Source organism: Fusarium keratoplasticum, chromosome 1, assembly GCF_025433545.1.
Source record: "Fusarium keratoplasticum isolate Fu6.1 chromosome 1, whole genome shotgun sequence".
NCBI classification, from domain to species: domain Eukaryota; kingdom Fungi; phylum Ascomycota; class Sordariomycetes; order Hypocreales; family Nectriaceae; genus Fusarium; species Fusarium keratoplasticum.
The window spans coordinates 3,029,344-3,045,875 of NC_070529.1; the positions used below are offsets into that span (position 1 = coordinate 3,029,344).

Genomic DNA, 16,532 nt, shown 5'->3' on the forward strand with positions numbered 1-16,532 from the left:
TTCAGTTCTGGCGGGGAGTGGCTCCAAGACACGACACCACGCTAACTCCATCTACCCGGAATTTCCACAGCAATCAGAACTTGAGAGCGACAAGGAGAAAAAAAAAAAAAAAAAGGAAACGAGCAACGGCAGCTTGCAGTAGTACATGGAGTCCATCCTTTGGATCTGGGTGGCGCCGTCGCAAACAAGCAGTTGGTCCCTTTGGACATGAGCATGACCATTGCTTTTTCTTCACCAAGGAGTGGGTGTCCGAATCTAGACTTCAAACACATGTGCGAGTGCTCGACGGATGGAGAAGTCTGATCATTCTATCGGCGCTTGTCTCTCCCGACCAATGTCCACAGAGGCGGGCAAGCGGAGAGAAGAGAAAAGACAACAATTGTGCATAAGGCGTATGTATCCGCAACGCGCTCCTTGGATGCTATGGCACGACTCAGATCAGTGGAGCAGGGACCAACAACCGGCTTCCTGGTGACCACTCTCCAAGAAGTGCAAGACAAAAGTGGGATCGCTCTGGACGCAGCCGCAGTTGGAAATTCTCTCTTTCGTCATTAGAAGAGGGTTTCTGCGGGATGGAACCTCCACGATGCTGCCTCGGGCCCCAATCTTTGATCTGCCCTCCAGAGGAGGCCCCATTGCCAGGGGTTTGGACCAAAGACGGGCAGACGCTTTGCAGAGGCTGGAGATGGAGATGGGAGATCAGCCATGTCGACTGGCCGACTGGATAGTCGTGGTGCTTTGTGGTCCATGCAATCTTGGCACCGCGAGCCCAGCTTGCAGGAGGGCGCTTCCGTATCGGGGTCTCAACTCATCTGCCCTGCCGCCACGGCATTCGTATACAGGGTTAGAGGCTCGTAACAATAAGCCTCACAGAAGGAGGGACGTTGGTACGGATATACACACTACGTATCCCTACGGGTCTGTTTATGGGCCTGGCTTGACTGCCTTGAGATCCCAATTATTGATCACAGCCCTAGTGGGTGCTTGAGCCGCTCCACGATTCAAGGTGCCGCATAGCGTGCTTACCTGAAACTCCAAAGGATCTTGATCTGTGGCCACGGATTCTATATCGGGGTTCGACGTCCAAGGGCTCCCCAGGTGGATCGTTTCTCATACGATCTTGGAGGTTACCGCGTCTATGGGACTGAAATAACTTCCAGAGTGTTTCCCTCTCGGATGCTAGACAGGGCCATTTAAGGAAACTATCGAGACGTCGTCGTTGGATATCTCAAGCCATGCCATGCCATAGTCAGCACGACACCCTGAACCCCCAGCTCCTTTTCTCCGGCGTGCCCATCACGTCCTAGGCTAAGAGAGGTCTTGGCTGCTCGTCATCATCATATCCGCCCATTGATCCACGACAGACTCTCTTATATCTGGCCTCGGCCGCGACCCTGGGAACCGCGCAAAGACACTCGGAGAAGAAACGAAAGACAATACGGCAGGAACTCTCAGGCATCGTCGATCTTTGGCCTGTTGACAGACGCCCATGTCGTTCAGGTTGCACCCCAACTGCCTCTGACCAATATTACCCCCCGGTGGCGCTCCAGACGCTTGCTGTCACCACCCATTCATATCCACCATTTTAGTCGTCGGTACTAAGCGGCCAAATACCCACAGCAGGAACTGCGTGCTAGTCGGTTAACCCTCCGACTCGACACCGCGATTCCTCACCCCCCTCCCCGGTTCGTTGGCTTAGCTCCCGCTGGCCATCTTGAAAGCATAGGATCCTTGACCTTGGCTCGCACTAGAAGTCGATCTGCCCCCCAGGGACAGGATTCAAATACTTCAAGGGGACCGCACTGAACCTGACCAGGGCAAGGCCATCGTTCTCGTTCTCGTCTACATATTCTGTGCTCGGTATCTCGGCCCTTCCGCTCTCGTCAACCGGCTCGCAGGCGTCTCACCACGGATTCACTGTCGTCTACTTGACTTGGCAAGCTTACTGTTGCCAACTCTGGGTCTCAAAGCTGCGGGTGCCGCCTTTACAAGCAGACACCTGCACAGCATTCTCGATTGGCCCTGGCCTGTCACACGCCTCTCTGTCTTGCATACCTACAGGCACGATAGGGCACGAGTGCCTTTCTTTCCAGCCTCTTGCATCGCCGCCCAATACATGCTGCCCTCTCGCCATTCTCTATGAGATCATTTCCAGGCCCGCGAATTACCTTGTCCTGGAACCATCCACTTTGCCACCGCCCTATCTACCTTGCGACCAACTCTATATTTCTCATGCCTTCAAGAGCTCCTGGCCTCCCAACCTGATACTACAACTCATCTCCTGGACCACAGGACCTATTCCATGGCCCTCGCTATCCCGTCATCCAGTCACTCGAATCCCTACCTCTGTAGTTCTGGTAATCTGGTGACGGATCCCCTGTCATCGTCAGTGCCCATGATTTCGGTCATGTCTTACCAATACCCACCTCTGCCTCCTCTCAGTAATGAGATGGACATGGCACATTCAGGCTACGTGCCATCCTACACTGTCCCTTCACAACAGCAGCTCTCTTCCTTGGGTATGGCCAATGTCCATGATGCACCATTGCCCAGCCAAGACCACAACATGGGCATCAAGGGGCCGTTTTCAACGTCAAGCGCTACGCCTTTACACCCGCCGGAAACAGAAGCTCAGCAGCAACAGATGGGTACCTCGGGAGAAAAGAAGAGAAACAAGCTTGGATATCATCGCACCTCGGTAGCTTGTGGTAAGTTTCATCTCTGGTTTGTCGTCATCCTCACCTTTGGCTAACCCACCCAAGGCCATTGTCGACGTCGAAAGATCAGATGTATCCCATCCCCATCTGATGTCCAAGGTCGATGCATAAACTGCATCCGTTTGAAGAAGGAATGCAGCTTCTATCCGGTAGACCAGCCACCACCGGACGACTCACGAGCGAAGCAAACCTCTCGATCTTCGGCCGGCCCTAAGGGATCATCTGCCTCATCATCACCAGCAGCGTCTACTAGCAACCCAACGGAGCGACCTAAACCATCGAAGCAACCTTTCAGCCCATCAACAGCACAAGTGACGCCCGTCACAGCTCCAACAGTTACGGAAGCTCCCGGAAATGAGGGCTTCCCACCTGAAATGAGAGGTAAGTCATCTCTCTCGAACTATGGGCAACATGATACTAACAGGGATGTGAAGTGTCCTTACCATCGTCGACAAATCTTCCTGCCTTTGAGATGGGTAACCAAAGTGTACCTACCTGGGTGCCAGCAGACTCATCCCAGAGCCCAACATCGAAAACAGCAGAACCCAACCCGACTTGGCGATCTTACCCAGCAGAATCGCCCATGAGTGCCCAGTTCTCCCCATTCTCTGTGTCTCCAGCGTCGGCTGGTTGGGCATCTGGAAGTTCAGAACCCCCCTCTCGCGAAGACATGGCCTGGGCTCATTACGCGCCCCCAGTACGATCCATGTCCTATGGTGGCGAGCCCATGCCTGGCCATCATACACCTCAGTATCATCTGATGGCCCCTAGCCGACAATACGAGCGGAGATCTTCTACGTTATCCGATGTCTACACTCCCGCGATGGATGGCATGGTTCCGGGATTCGAAGCAGGCACCACAACGAGTATGGATACGGCTGTTCCTCTCTCGGCCGGAGCAGTGCCCCCGACCGGCTTTGAGACTTGGGAGCAATCACAAACACAAGCCAACTACACCTTCCCACGGAGTTCAGAGGCCTACGGCGCCTGGATGTACGGGGAGAGGGGACGAGGCGCCCAACTACAGGCGGTTGACGCCAGCCATCAACTCACCAATAATGGGGTCACAGCTGGCATTTACCAGAACCGATAATGACGGATTCACAGTACAGGAGCATGTTTGGGCGTTGTTGTTTCTGAGCATTGGTTGATTGTGGCTGGCTTTCTTGTTTTAGCTTGGGAAGTAGGGCTCATCAAGGCCTTCAAAACAGGGGCATCTGGCCTTGGACATGTGCCCCCGTTCTTGTAATGTTTTATGCCAGGTATCGATATGAGGAAATGGTATATCATAGAGGCTAATACCCATTTTTAGATGGTGGTCTATTTTTTAAGATGGATATTTCTGCGATCCTGAAGTCCCTAAGGTTGAGTAAGCTGCACAGTTGAACTTTGTCGTTGCTAAGCACCTGATGTCTTTCTATGATAATCTTTAGATCAAGACTAGGTATTCTTCTAGCAAGCATGCCAAAAGTCTTGCAGAAATTATTCACCCCAGTCAACATATTTCATCTTCGGAGGCCGCCTCGCCCGACATTCAGGAATTCGCCCTCACATTTTGACGATTGACACGGGATTCCGTCGCCCAAGGCCACGCTCTAAATCATGTCGAACGAATTTGGGGATCTCATCGCGCAGATCCTCTGTAGAGGGTTCTTCAGCCTCTACGTCTTCATGATTGAGTACCAAGTTATCCAGAAACGACGACATGCGATAATAGCAAGGGGAAGACAATTTCAAGAAAAACTACGCCTCCCGGAATACCTTTGACCCTTTTCGGAACAAGACCCAGGCATGCGGGACAGTGACATGCGTAGGGCGGCTACCATGTTTGGCTTCTCGTGGTTATTCTCCACCATCGATCGGCCTTTGGGTTGGGATACCCATAAAGGGCACGGTACTCGACCCGGTTGTTATAGGCTTGGGATTCGTCAACCCGATCTGTATGATATGCATCGTCTGGCTTGACCTTGTTCTGACGAAGCGATACCGGCTACATTACCTCCATCGAACTGGACGGGTGCTGGGGGAGCCGAGCCTGGAATCAGACATCGGTGGCCTGTGGGCTTTCATGTGAGAATCACGTACCAACTCAGACGGGTCAAAGAGTTGCTGGACGAGCCGATTCATGCTTGGTCCCGCTTGTTGGGGGCCGTGTGTGTTGGGGGGACGTTGGCGGAGCACGGCTGGCCGGCAAACCACATGAGAGAAGGGCCGTGAGGTGCATGACGGGACAAGGAAGATGCACTATGAAAACTTGCAGCATCTGTATTGGTCTCCATGGTGTTTAATGAAGCATCTGGACGTGAGGCTTGATAAAAAATTTCAATCACACGCGCTGGCGCCGTAACATTGCTCCACCCAACCGCAGTCAAACGGCTTCAACTCGTTTCTTTTTTCATGATGGAAGCTGCAGAGCTCATCTTATTTCCATGGCCCGATATTTGAGGTTTCACAGCAGGCGCCATACTCAATATCTCCATGTCGGCAGCAAAAGGATTGGTTGAGGGTGGCGGATCCGGCTCAGGCACGTGCCCTCAGGGCCTATTGGAAGTTTGGATTTCAGCAAGGAAGACATGAATGCGATGCAGTGATGTGTACTTTTCTCTTGTTATTTGCAGTCTAGTTGCCCTTTTATTGGTTCAATGGGACCCGTACCATTCTTGAAGTACTGCAGCTGAAAGCTGAGGGCATCAAGGGCTCAACACCATGATTGATATCACGGACCCAACTTGGCGCTGGTTTGTGAGGTATGGCCAATTCAATTGTACTGCGTGACTCAAGATTGCAATCGGCCACAAAAGCCGTTTACTTGGACACGGTGTTTAAATACATTTTCATCAGTGTTTGGTGGCGACGTGATTCTAAAAACTTAATATCCCCGAGGGCTACGACCTCATATCCAACCCAAACCTCAATCAAGCACGCACAGAACTCCTTTCCAGATATTGACAGAGATCAACGCAGATCAAAAACAGAGTAAGTCCCCTTCAAAGCTCTCATCAATCGTGTTTCTTCTGAAGCTCATCATCATTCAAGCACCCTCATCAGCCACCGCCAAGTCTGCACCATGGGACACCTCTTCGCTGCATGCGTGGACCATCTCCTTGCACAAGCCTGCAAGGAAATCGAAAAGACCGTGATATACTATGGTCAGCGCACTCAAAGAGCGCTTTGCCTACCCGAATGCATCTGCGTCTTCTCAGATGAAGTACCGGGCATGCCCGAGTACGACTTCTGGATGGCCCAGCGAGCACTGACAGTCTCCTTCATTGCTTGCGGTTGGACGCTGCTGGTGACAATGCCTGAGCAGCACTTGACCTACTGGGATCCCTGGGTGATTGGGCTGGGGTTTGTTAACCCCGCCGTTGTTGTCGCCATCGTGTGGCATAGGCTGGTTCAATCGAAGCGACGACGCTTGGCACAGATTCCCTTCTTGCTCCGGGTTAGTTGAGCGGCACTGGAGCACTCGAGACTCAGGTTGATGGATAATGAGAATATGATAATGCCAGAATGAAAAGTAAACAGGAAACCCAACCAAGAAACACCGCTATGCTCCCCGAGTGAACATTATAAAGCTCCTCCACATGGTACTAATAGCAATCATCAGAAAAGCTGTCAAGAAAACCGCCACAAATCGCCACTATTAAACCAGACGCCAGGTGAGCACCATCAACGTCACGTAAGCACTCAGACTGAGGACCGTCAGCAGCAAAACACTGTTCCCGCTCGTCCTAAATTTGCGCTTCAGTGTTCCATCAGGTGACGCGGAATTGAAGAATTGGTGGTTGCCCTCATAGCGACGGTAGATGGCCACCAGCATCACTGCCACTCCATACACTGCGAACAAAGCGCCGATGGCATAGAACTCTGAAGTGAAGATCTTGAGGATGATCAGTGCAAATGAGAATTGGCCTAGGGCTGTGCGAACGTATGCGCCTTCGAATGTGCGCTGAGCCGCCCGAATCTCCACGAGCCTATACGAGACACCGGCAGGTTAGAGATGAGCATTACGAGGGGCAGGGTTACGGGAGTGAGGGGTAGAAACCCCCACAGGTCATCCAAGCCAAGTGCCAAGGAGATGGAAGCCTGTGGCCAGATCCATCTGCTCTCGGACAAGAGATCTGGATCAAGGCTATGTCTGCGGCAGAAAGCCACCTACTCTTGAGTTGTCAAGACGACAGACCGCGCCCTGTGGAGGCGCAGGTGAAATTGATCATCTGGATTGGGCTATACGACAACTACTTGTCAGAAGAAGCATTCTAGCAGATACGTGCTTGCGGGTTATTCGGTCACGGACCTGGAACATGATGGGCACAGCGGCGACAGGAGTCGCACGAGAGCTACAGCACGGTGCAGCGTAATGATGCAGCAGAGCCCCTCGGGCGTAGGTAGGTGAGGAGAGAACAGCGAGGTTTTGCAGAAACAGAGGACGTGCACGATCCGCTAAAATGCAGAAGCCAGAGGCGATGAAGCTGGGCGCAGGACAACAGTCAGAGCATCAACGTTGAGTGAAGATGGAGAAGTGAAGTTAAAGATGGATTGGCTTGATTCGGATTAGCGGGCCAAAGGTGTCATGGGCGCTATATCAGGCGCGACGCTCGGAAGGAAGGACCGGACCCAGAGGAAATATCGTCACGTGCAATCGGCAATTCGGGCACCTCACAGAGAACGTCGGGGACCGTCTTGGATGGCCACATGAACCAACCTAGAAGTCACGGCGATCAAGAACCAGAGACGATACATGAACCTGTGAATGAACGCAGCATTCGGCGCTTCATTCCATTTGCAGCACATCCATGTTTTTGAGATGACAGAGCCGAGCGGCAGATAAACAAATCTCCGCATGGCTTGTGCTTGACGGAGCACTGCCCCAGTTTGATCTCTCACTCAGCAACTCACCAGCAGACAACTTTCGACTCGACATCGAATTCCTCTGCCCAATAGCCATGTTTCTGCCACACAGCCTCGAGGTTGGTTCGTGGGTTTATTTGTACTTGGCCTGCCTGGCAGTCAAATCGCCCGAGTCTTGTGACTCCAGACGCTTGGACTCAGTAACAACCCGCCGCTGAGGGTCGCGCTACTCCCGACCTTGACAGGGACCGACATCTTGGCACATTTGCACCACGATTGAGCGCTTTCCAGGTCGCGCATCGTTGCCCAATCAGGAGCTCATCATGACTTCTTGACAGGACCGCTGGGAGAAAACTGGGGAAAGCTGCAGAGACACCTGCTTCAACGTCACATTTGAATCATTGTGGTCGACAGAGTTGGTCTAGGTTATTCTTGAGACTATTTTCAGCTTGACCAGTTGCCCACAGTCCCCGAGATCCACCAACCATGCGACCGAGAGATTCTTGTTCAAACGTTAATCGGGCGTAAACCACTGCATGCAAGATCCGCAACCTCGCGCAAGCAAGTGCCTGCCAGGACAACGCATGCTGCGCAAGGCGCTTTTCGCACCCCTTGCCATGGACAGTGTGGCATTAGAGCATGTCCATGAAGACTGCCGATGTTCCCCAGTCAATGGTCTGTCAATGATGAAATCTGACGGCGTTTCTACCGAGGCTTGCCCAGAGGTTCAAAGAAACGCCGCTGCTGACACGGGAAGACTTCCAGAAATCATGCCCTAAAGGAGGAGCTGGCGAGCGGTGATCGACACGATGATAGACCTATCGCACCATGCATGCGCAGCACAGGCGAGAGGCTGTGTCCCTCCTCAATCAACTCCAGTTTCAGCCGCACCATAAAGTGGAAAAACTCCGTCAAGTTTGAGGTATCTTCTCAAGCAGGGAATCAAACAGAATCGTACCGCTTCTGCCTGACACCTGCAGGCCATCGCCATGGTATTAGCTCGGATGCCTGGGAGCGGTGATAGACCAAGAAAGGATGCTTGGTCGAAACAGGGTGGCAGGGTCAAGCCGACAACCGACTGAAAAGTGCCTCGTCGCCGAGACACGTCTCACGCCGGCAGCAGAGCAGTGACATCAGAAAAACCCTACAAGGCTGATGGAGTCTCCCCCCCGACGCTAGGGTTGCAGAGCATCGCTTGAGGTGTGTGTCTGGTACGACAATATGCTCTGTAATGGTTCCCAAAAGGCGCCCCCTGTCCTGCCTCGTTCAAAGTCGAACCAAGACAAGCACCGCCGCAACTGGTGTTCCTCGCACGCACACACAAAGCACCAGCTGTGGTTGACCCGTTCCCAAGTCGGGGCATTGGAAAACGCCTTGGGAGATGGGCCAGAGGCTCTGAATGGTTGGATGATGGACGAGCTGGAACAAGGGTCTCTCATGGGGCGTGGGGCTGGGTTGAATGCGCCTCGGCTCCAAAGCCCCCCCATCCAGAACGCCTAGCGGAGATGGATACGGGCGATAGAGGCATACCGTTTCCAGCGGGCCTGATGCGAGAGTCCCGTCCAGCTGTGTGGTCTGTGGTTGCAATAGACACCAAACGACCGTTTCCCCGGCGGTTCAAACCCTGCGACTGGGCACTCGCTGGTCCTCTGCTCTCCAGCATGGCTCGCACAAGCAAGGGGACGGACCAGGCTGTACAGTATTGGATGGATGGATGGATGTCACGCCTGCGCCTGCAACGCCCCTCGCTCTGGACCAACTACCGCACGACCTTACCGCCCTCGTCTTTTTCTCTTGGGATCAAAACGCCGGCTCTCACTGTTCAAGCCTCATTTCATCCACCTTCGCCTCTGCCACAGTCGCTTTTGTGTCTGCCCTCCAGTCAGCCTCTGCATAGTATTGTCCCTGCGCCGCCGACTCTGGCCTGTCCTGATTTGCTCTCACTTCAGTCGCGAGCCCCTCCTCCGCCCATATCACAGACGCCGGCTTCCATTTCCAGTGAAACCCCCCTCCCACATCTCCCCTGCCAGCTGCCCCTCAACAAGACACTCACTCACTCACTCACTCGCCTCGCTTCTCTGCACATTCTGCTGCTGCTTCAATCCCTCCCGTCTGCTTGAACCTGCGCGCCACAATCCTGCGCCGATCTCTTGTGTCTCCTGCTTCTGTGGGTTCGCTGTCCTGGGTCAAGTAACCTACCTTACCTGAACTGAGCAGGGGCATCGGCGCCCCTAAGCGCTCTTTGATCCGCTTTCACGCGCGACGCCGCGTTCCAACCTCAGCCCTTTCCCCCTCCTTCTTCCTCTCAACCCGACTTCAAGGGAATACTGTTCTCCTTCACCTGTCACTCTCAACCCTACCGGCGGCTCCTGTTTTTTTGCATCCTACCAGTCGCCGCGACCTGTCTGAACCTTGACGGGCCTCGTTCTGCAGCCACGATCGCTCTCTAACGGAGCCGATCCACCTCCCACCTCCGCCGCGCACCGGTCCCCAGGACCATGATCCCCAGCCTGTGATCTGACAGAGGGAGCACGCCCAGTCAAGATCCACTCATTGCATATATACTCCCATTCCTCCCTCTCCTCCCAGTCGCAACCATGGCTTCCACATTCGAGGTCCAAGACCCCCATACTCAAGCCTTCCCTGGCCAACAACGCCCATCGACCTCCTCCATCGACTCGAACCAACTACCACCCACCCTGTCGCGCATCGATAGCGAGTCGCTGTCGCCCATCAACTACCTCGAGACCCCCGGCTCCAACTCTAGCCTTGACCAGTACCAGCCCAGTGACTATAGCGACTTTGAGGAGGACCCTTTCTTTGGCGCCGACTTCAACAACATCGAGAGAGTCGATCCTATCTTCCTTGGAGACCAGGCCGTGCTTGGCCCGTCTATTTCTCCCGGTCTTGTGTCGGGTCAGGATGTGGACATCAACAACTACAATCCGTTGACTCCCGAACAAACGGCGTCGGTACACACAAGAACCCCTCAGAGTGACCTCTCCCACGCGATCAAGGGATCGGCCCCTCCAGAGCTTCCCAATTGCATCTCGCCACAGGTGATCCAGAAGCAGTTCAACCCACCTCCCATCGTCACACAGACCTCCTTGACACCCAGTCAGAGTAGCAGCTGCCGGTCCAGCGAAGACGGCCTGGCGCCCAGTGTTGCGGCCATGACTAGTCCTCGAGTTACTGTCTCGATGTGGGGTAAGGACGATGAGACCCCTCTTCATACCTCTATCGAACGCTCCTTTGAGGATAGTCCGACTACAGTTCGCGGCGGGTTTGAGTCGGCCGGGGACTTGATATCCTCAAGCGACAATTCCGCAGCCCGTGACTCCACAGGGCAATGGCAGCGCAACTCGGTGACTGGACATGCTGGGCTGGACCCCAACAACCGTACCTCGCAGGAGACGCCAAGTATTAACGAGCTGGCTACTAGGCGAAACGACGAGGAGCGGAAGGGAATGGTTGGTGATTGGTTGACCAATAAGATGAATGACCTTTCTGTCCAGCCGGCAGAGACGTCTCAGGACACTATCAATGAGCTCAATCGCCCACGCGATGATGCTCATGACGGGGTCCCATTCAACCGCCAGACCGAAAACAGGGTCATCCCTGGCCAGACTTATTATCATGGCAAAGGCGAAATGAACCAGACAGACTACGACATGATCGCTGCTGACCGGAACTGGGCCGATGCTCCGATGGTGCATGGTATCAGAAACGGAGCAGATGGAAAATATCAACCAGAAACGTCGGCGGCTGCCATGGAAAGATTTGAGAGAATGTGCCGAGACACTGATTCAATCATCTCAAGAGCCGCCACGTGGGGTACCCGCCGGCGAAGTCTCCCCAGTCTGTTTGACCTCGACATGTCCGAAGTCACCAGCGGCGGCATTCTCAAGAAGCTCTCTGTGAGCCGAGGGGACAAGGGGAGCAAGCCAGGCGGCCTGCTCAGGGGTCTTGGAACATTGGTGCGTCGGCCTAGTACCTCTCAAATCCTTAAGCGTAATCGCACCGGGAACGACGATGAGAGTATACCAAGCAACGATAGCCGAGGAAGCCAAGACTCGAAGCGCGATAGCATCTCTAACAAACGCGAAAGTCTTGCGCCACCGGTCCGCATGGGAAGCTGGGGCAAGAAGCCCATGCCCTCGATCAATACGGCTATAGTTTCTATGGGTAGCAACATTGCATCCATTGGAACTACACACGCCCGCAATGGATCCGTTAGTGCCACACCTGTGGCATCTGTGACTTCGCCGAAGAGTCCCTTTGGCAGCCTCTCTATCAAGGGCTCCATCCGGCGACAACGAAGCAAGTCGGATCTTCCTAAGCCGACACCAGCCAGCATGCAGACAGAGAGCCACCCGACTCTTGTGTCGATGTGGAAGCGTGAGACGGGAGGACCACCCGTAGCCGCCTTGGCCAAGACCAAGAATACGGAATATGACGATGACGACGACGATGACGAGGACCTGGATGAATCCGATATGAAGACAAACCCCAACATCATCGACAACATCACTCCCAACCTTGAAGGATTCCAGCAGCACATCATCGATCTGAATCCCGACTTGGCCAACACCAATAACTATCTTGTTGATCGTATTGCTTATCAACAAGTGCAACGTTACAAGTCCTTGCTTAAGAACAAGGTTACCCACCTCGGATTGGGTGCCAAGTGCCCTTCCGGTATCCTGTGCATCGCTAGAGGTGGCTCGGCTGCTCTTCTCGACCAAAACAATAGCCCTCAAGAACTTGATCCTCTCTCATCGCCCAACGATGTCGATGACGGGACCCCGGTTGAGGGTGCCATCAACCATGAGAGCTTCCGCCAGGATATTCCCATGCCTCCGACCAGCCGCCTGCCGGCCGAGTTTGAGTGCCAGCTTTGTTACACGAGCAAGAAGTTTACGAAGCCCTCTGACTGGACCAAGCACGTTCACGAGGATGTGCAACCCTTCACTTGCACCTGGGACAAGTGCAGGGAGCCAAAGATGTTCAAACGCAAGGCTGACTGGGTTCGACACGAGAACGAAGGACATCGCCATCTTGAATGGTGGACGTGCGATGTTGAGGCTTGCCATCATCAGTGCTATCGACGTGACAACTTCCTTCAGCATCTCGTGCGAGAGCACAAGTATCCTGAGCCAAGGGTCAAGACCAAGGCCGCGATAAAGAAGGCAGGCGGTGCGGAGCCAACATGGCAAAAGGTTGAGCAGTGCCACCGAGAGACAACGAAGCGGCCACAAGATGAGCCCTGCAGGTTCTGTGGCAAGACGTTCCCGACCTGGAAGAAGCTGACGGTTCACCTGGCAAACCACATGGAGCAAATATCGCTGCCGGTGCTGCGTCTGGTGGATGCCAAGGCCAGCGAGCTCGAAGCAGACACTGTCATCAGCCCAATTCAGGATCCTCCCCCACGAAACATCCTCACAACACCTGTCGACCAAACTGTTTCTGATATGCAATTCCCTGGGGGGGCTTGCGGGGGATTTCCACCAAGTACTCAACAGATGCAATTTCAGCAACCGGGCCACCTGATCTACCAGCCAGTCATGCCGACGGATGCATATCAACAACCCCCTGGATTTTACCAAGACCAGTTTGGCAATGTCGGGCCCAATCCGCATGCGGAGATGGGGATGCATCCTATTAACCACGGCGGCTTTAACCACGCCGCGCAGATGCAGGAGATGCCTGTTGCTCGCCAAGGGGGCTACGTGCAGCAAGGCCCTAACGGCTATATGATGCCGAGCAACGGGGTAGATTCATACACCCAAATGAATGCGCTTGGGCTTCAGCAAAACCACGGAGTACCGATGCAACAGATGGGGTACGATGGGATAATGGACCCGTCCAGCGGCAATGGAAGCCCATTTAGTGGACAGGGATCAGTATCGCCTTATTCGCACTCACCAAACTTGAATGCCAACAACAACAACAATGGCGGAAACATGTGGAGTGATGGGCGGATGCCTGGATATTAGCAATGGGATGTTTAGCCCGAGACCTGAGGACATGAGTGATGACTGCGGCTGTCCTGGCTCGCACCGTCTACGAGTGAAGCGGGATCTGGGGATTATTATTATGTCTGGCGGCATCAGCCAGACCATGAATGGTAAAAGGGGAGGATGGCAATGTATTTGGGATACCATGACGATTCTTACGGGCGATGATTTGGGCTTATAGGCGAGAGCCTGTTTCTTTTCTTGGGCCGACTAGATTTCTTGGATTCTTTCTGGGGGTTCTCTGGGAGGCGAGGGTGTTGGCGACGGATGACTCGAAGCTTTGAGGCAGAGCAATCTGGAACGGCACCATAGGGACATTGAATAAGGAGGGATTTGAGACAAAGCAAGACGAGAAAGGGATACAAAGCTGGCGCCAGGGTCTTATTTATGAATGAAAATGTCAAATTGCATCTTGCAGCGATAACATCGAGACTCTATGATCTGCACTTGGCATTGCTAAATATACCGGCTGCGGCACGAGATGGGGAAGACATGGGAGGCTCAGCGGGAACACGCCTCTCGCGTGAGCAATGGATGACGAAGCCTGGGTCTAAAAAGAGCGATTGCAAGCCAAGCTTTTCGTCTCAAAAGGGGGCTTGGGGCGGTTGTGGATTCCATATGGACTCTGAGAGTGTGTGGTGGAGGATAGAGTTGGGATACGCTTGGGAGGCGCTTGGGCCATATGTGAAATCGGCCGGGCGTTTGAGGTTGATGGGCGTTAAAAAAATCTGGCTTATTTTGTGGTCTCATGAGATGAGAGAGATTGAGCAGACTGATACCGACTAGCTTGCTGTAATTAGTTCTTTGTTCATCTGCTCGCGTGTGCTATTACTGCTACGCGACATTCTCTGTCCAGCAGGTAATATCTACAACAAGGGAATCGAGAAATGTGACCGAGCCTGGCCAAGCAAGGATCGTTGTGGCTGGGTTGGTTACCGAGATTTGCAATGGCCGCGTCAACCCTGGCCATGCTGAGTAAGGAGATGATAGATGGATGGATCAATGTTTCTATCTATGGATAAATAAATGGATGTTGGCGACGACGACGGTGGTGGCGGCGCTGGGTTCATCAAAGACCGAACAGGGTCGGCTTCAGTCGGTGCCCGGTCTCCCTTTTCGGGGCCGAGGACTCGTGACATCCTTTTCGACAGATCGGCCAGAGCACGAGCACACGAAAAGAGTCTGGATTGCCTTGTTGTAGAGCTAAAGTTGCAGCAGCGGCTGCTGAGACGCTGACAAGTCAGTGATGGAACATCGAGTCAGTGGCGACATGACTTGACACGGCCGAGTGTCTGGACTACGATCAACGGTGGCATCGTAGCGTAGCTTCCTCCCGAGCGTCTGGTTTGCCTTTGCTGATGACAACAAGGACGGAAAGGCGGCACAGAGGTTTATCATTCGTCTTGTGTTCCATAGACAGGGCAACCTGGGACGCAATATGTGTGGAACACACCGGCTTGAAGCACTTGATGCCGCGTGGGCCTGTACCTGCAGAAAAGGAAGACGTGATTTCGACCAAGGGGGAGGGCGCCGAGGTTGGACACGGGCTATTCCTTGACGAGGGACAGAGGAGCTTGGGGCAATTCATGACTTCCATGGATGAAGCATGGGTGCTTGGATTTTGCGGTCGGGAGGCTTGAGGCGGGTGGCAGATCATTTCACGCCAGAAGGTTGGTTGGATAGTCGAGTCGAGGCTGAGACTTGGCAGCTCGAGACATTGAGCGGTTGGTTCATATTGATCAATATTCAAGAGACATTCAATTCATGTCTGGTTCACAGCGAGTGAGGAGGAACCCGATAGACGAGTTCGTGATGATGGATGTTGGCACATGAGCTGAGACGACAGACGAGATGTGCATGCACAACCACCCACAAACCCGAACGGACGTTGAATAAGCATATGGAGCAGGCCAAGCCCACCGCTCTGGCTGGGAACAGCTTTCTTTTCCTAAGCTGGTTTCAGAAGAAGCTGGGGTCGACCGCGTCTTGGCCTGGGACTGGTCAGCCGCTGAGAAGCCACCGTCTGAGAGGGAGGGTCGGGTTCTGTGGGTCAAAGGGTCAAACCCCTGCATCTCAAGACCTTCAAGAACCTGCTTGGACGGGCAGAAGAGCTGCTGGAAGCAGCAAAAAACGAGCGTGAGTGTGCCTTGAGCCAGGACCCTTGATGCGAGCCCCTGGCTGACGGTCCACTGAGGCTCCACGGGTGGGAGGGGCCCCCCTGGCAAGCGGGTCAGGGTTCTTGGGTTGGCGTCTCAGGGGTTCGATCCGTCGTCGGTGGTGGTTCGACAGAGCCGTTCTCACGCTCAAGGATGGTCGAATTGCTTGATTGCCCACTGACGGATGGACGTTGCTGTTGTTGATTGCTGACTGCGGCGACTCCAGGCGTAGGTCGTAGCTTCCCCCGCTGGTGGTTGGCTCCTGCCCGTGAACTGGAGGCCCTTTGGTGTTTGGGGCGTCTATCAATCGGAAGGGACGCCTCCCTCCCTCCTTCCTGATGGTTGGATCATGGATCGCACCTCAGAACCTGGAACCTCCTCCACCTTTGGGTTGGGATCCCCGTTTAGTTCTCGTTTTTCTGCTCGTGCTTCCTTGTCTCGTCTTGTCTTATCCTTTCTTCTCTTGGGCTTCTCCTCTTTTTCCCTCCTCTTGCTCTTTCTTCCCTCTCCTCATCTCTCTCTCATCACATTGGTCTTTTGCATTGTACAAACCCATCTCAAGCGTCGTTTCTGTCAATATTCATCTCTCCTTTTTCACTGTCTTTCTTTGCAACTGTTTCCGTCCAAAGAAGGACATGCTGCTTCCTTTGCGGCATTGTCGACTCCTGGCCTCTCATTTCAGCATCACATAACGCGCCCAATCGGCCCATCCCATCCGTTAGACAGACTCGAAAAAGCCCCGACCCTCCCTTATAAGCGGACTGGTCGCCCGCCCATCACGACATCCTCAC

At 53.8% G+C, this 16,532-nt stretch overlaps 3 protein-coding genes across 3 annotated transcripts; 2 read left to right on the forward strand and 1 right to left on the reverse strand.

The window, feature by feature from the left end:
- Positions 1-2,302: 2,302 nt before the first annotated feature.
- On the forward strand, positions 2,303-3,810 carry NCS57_00090600 (Zn(2)-C6 fungal-type domain-containing protein; the record flags this gene model as incomplete). Its single annotated transcript, XM_053050981.1, has 3 exons — positions 2,303-2,708; positions 2,763-3,098; positions 3,152-3,810. The coding sequence occupies 3 exons, from the start codon at positions 2,303-2,305 to the stop codon at positions 3,808-3,810; spliced, it is 1,401 nt and encodes a 466-aa protein (XP_052919496.1).
- Positions 3,811-6,360: 2,550 nt separating this feature from the next.
- NCS57_00090700 (uncharacterized protein) lies at positions 6,361-7,023 on the reverse strand (the record flags this gene model as incomplete). Its single annotated transcript, XM_053050982.1, has 3 exons — positions 6,361-6,691; positions 6,877-6,944; positions 7,015-7,023. 3 exons carry the CDS (start codon positions 7,021-7,023, stop codon positions 6,361-6,363), a joined length of 408 nt encoding a protein of 135 aa, XP_052919497.1.
- Positions 7,024-10,165: 3,142 nt separating this feature from the next.
- On the forward strand, positions 10,166-13,564 carry NCS57_00090800 (C2H2-type domain-containing protein; the record flags this gene model as incomplete). The annotated part of the gene is made up of 1 exon (XM_053050983.1): positions 10,166-13,564. One exon carries the CDS (start codon positions 10,166-10,168, stop codon positions 13,562-13,564), a length of 3,399 nt encoding a protein of 1,132 aa, XP_052919498.1.
- Positions 13,565-16,532: the final 2,968 nt, after the last annotated feature.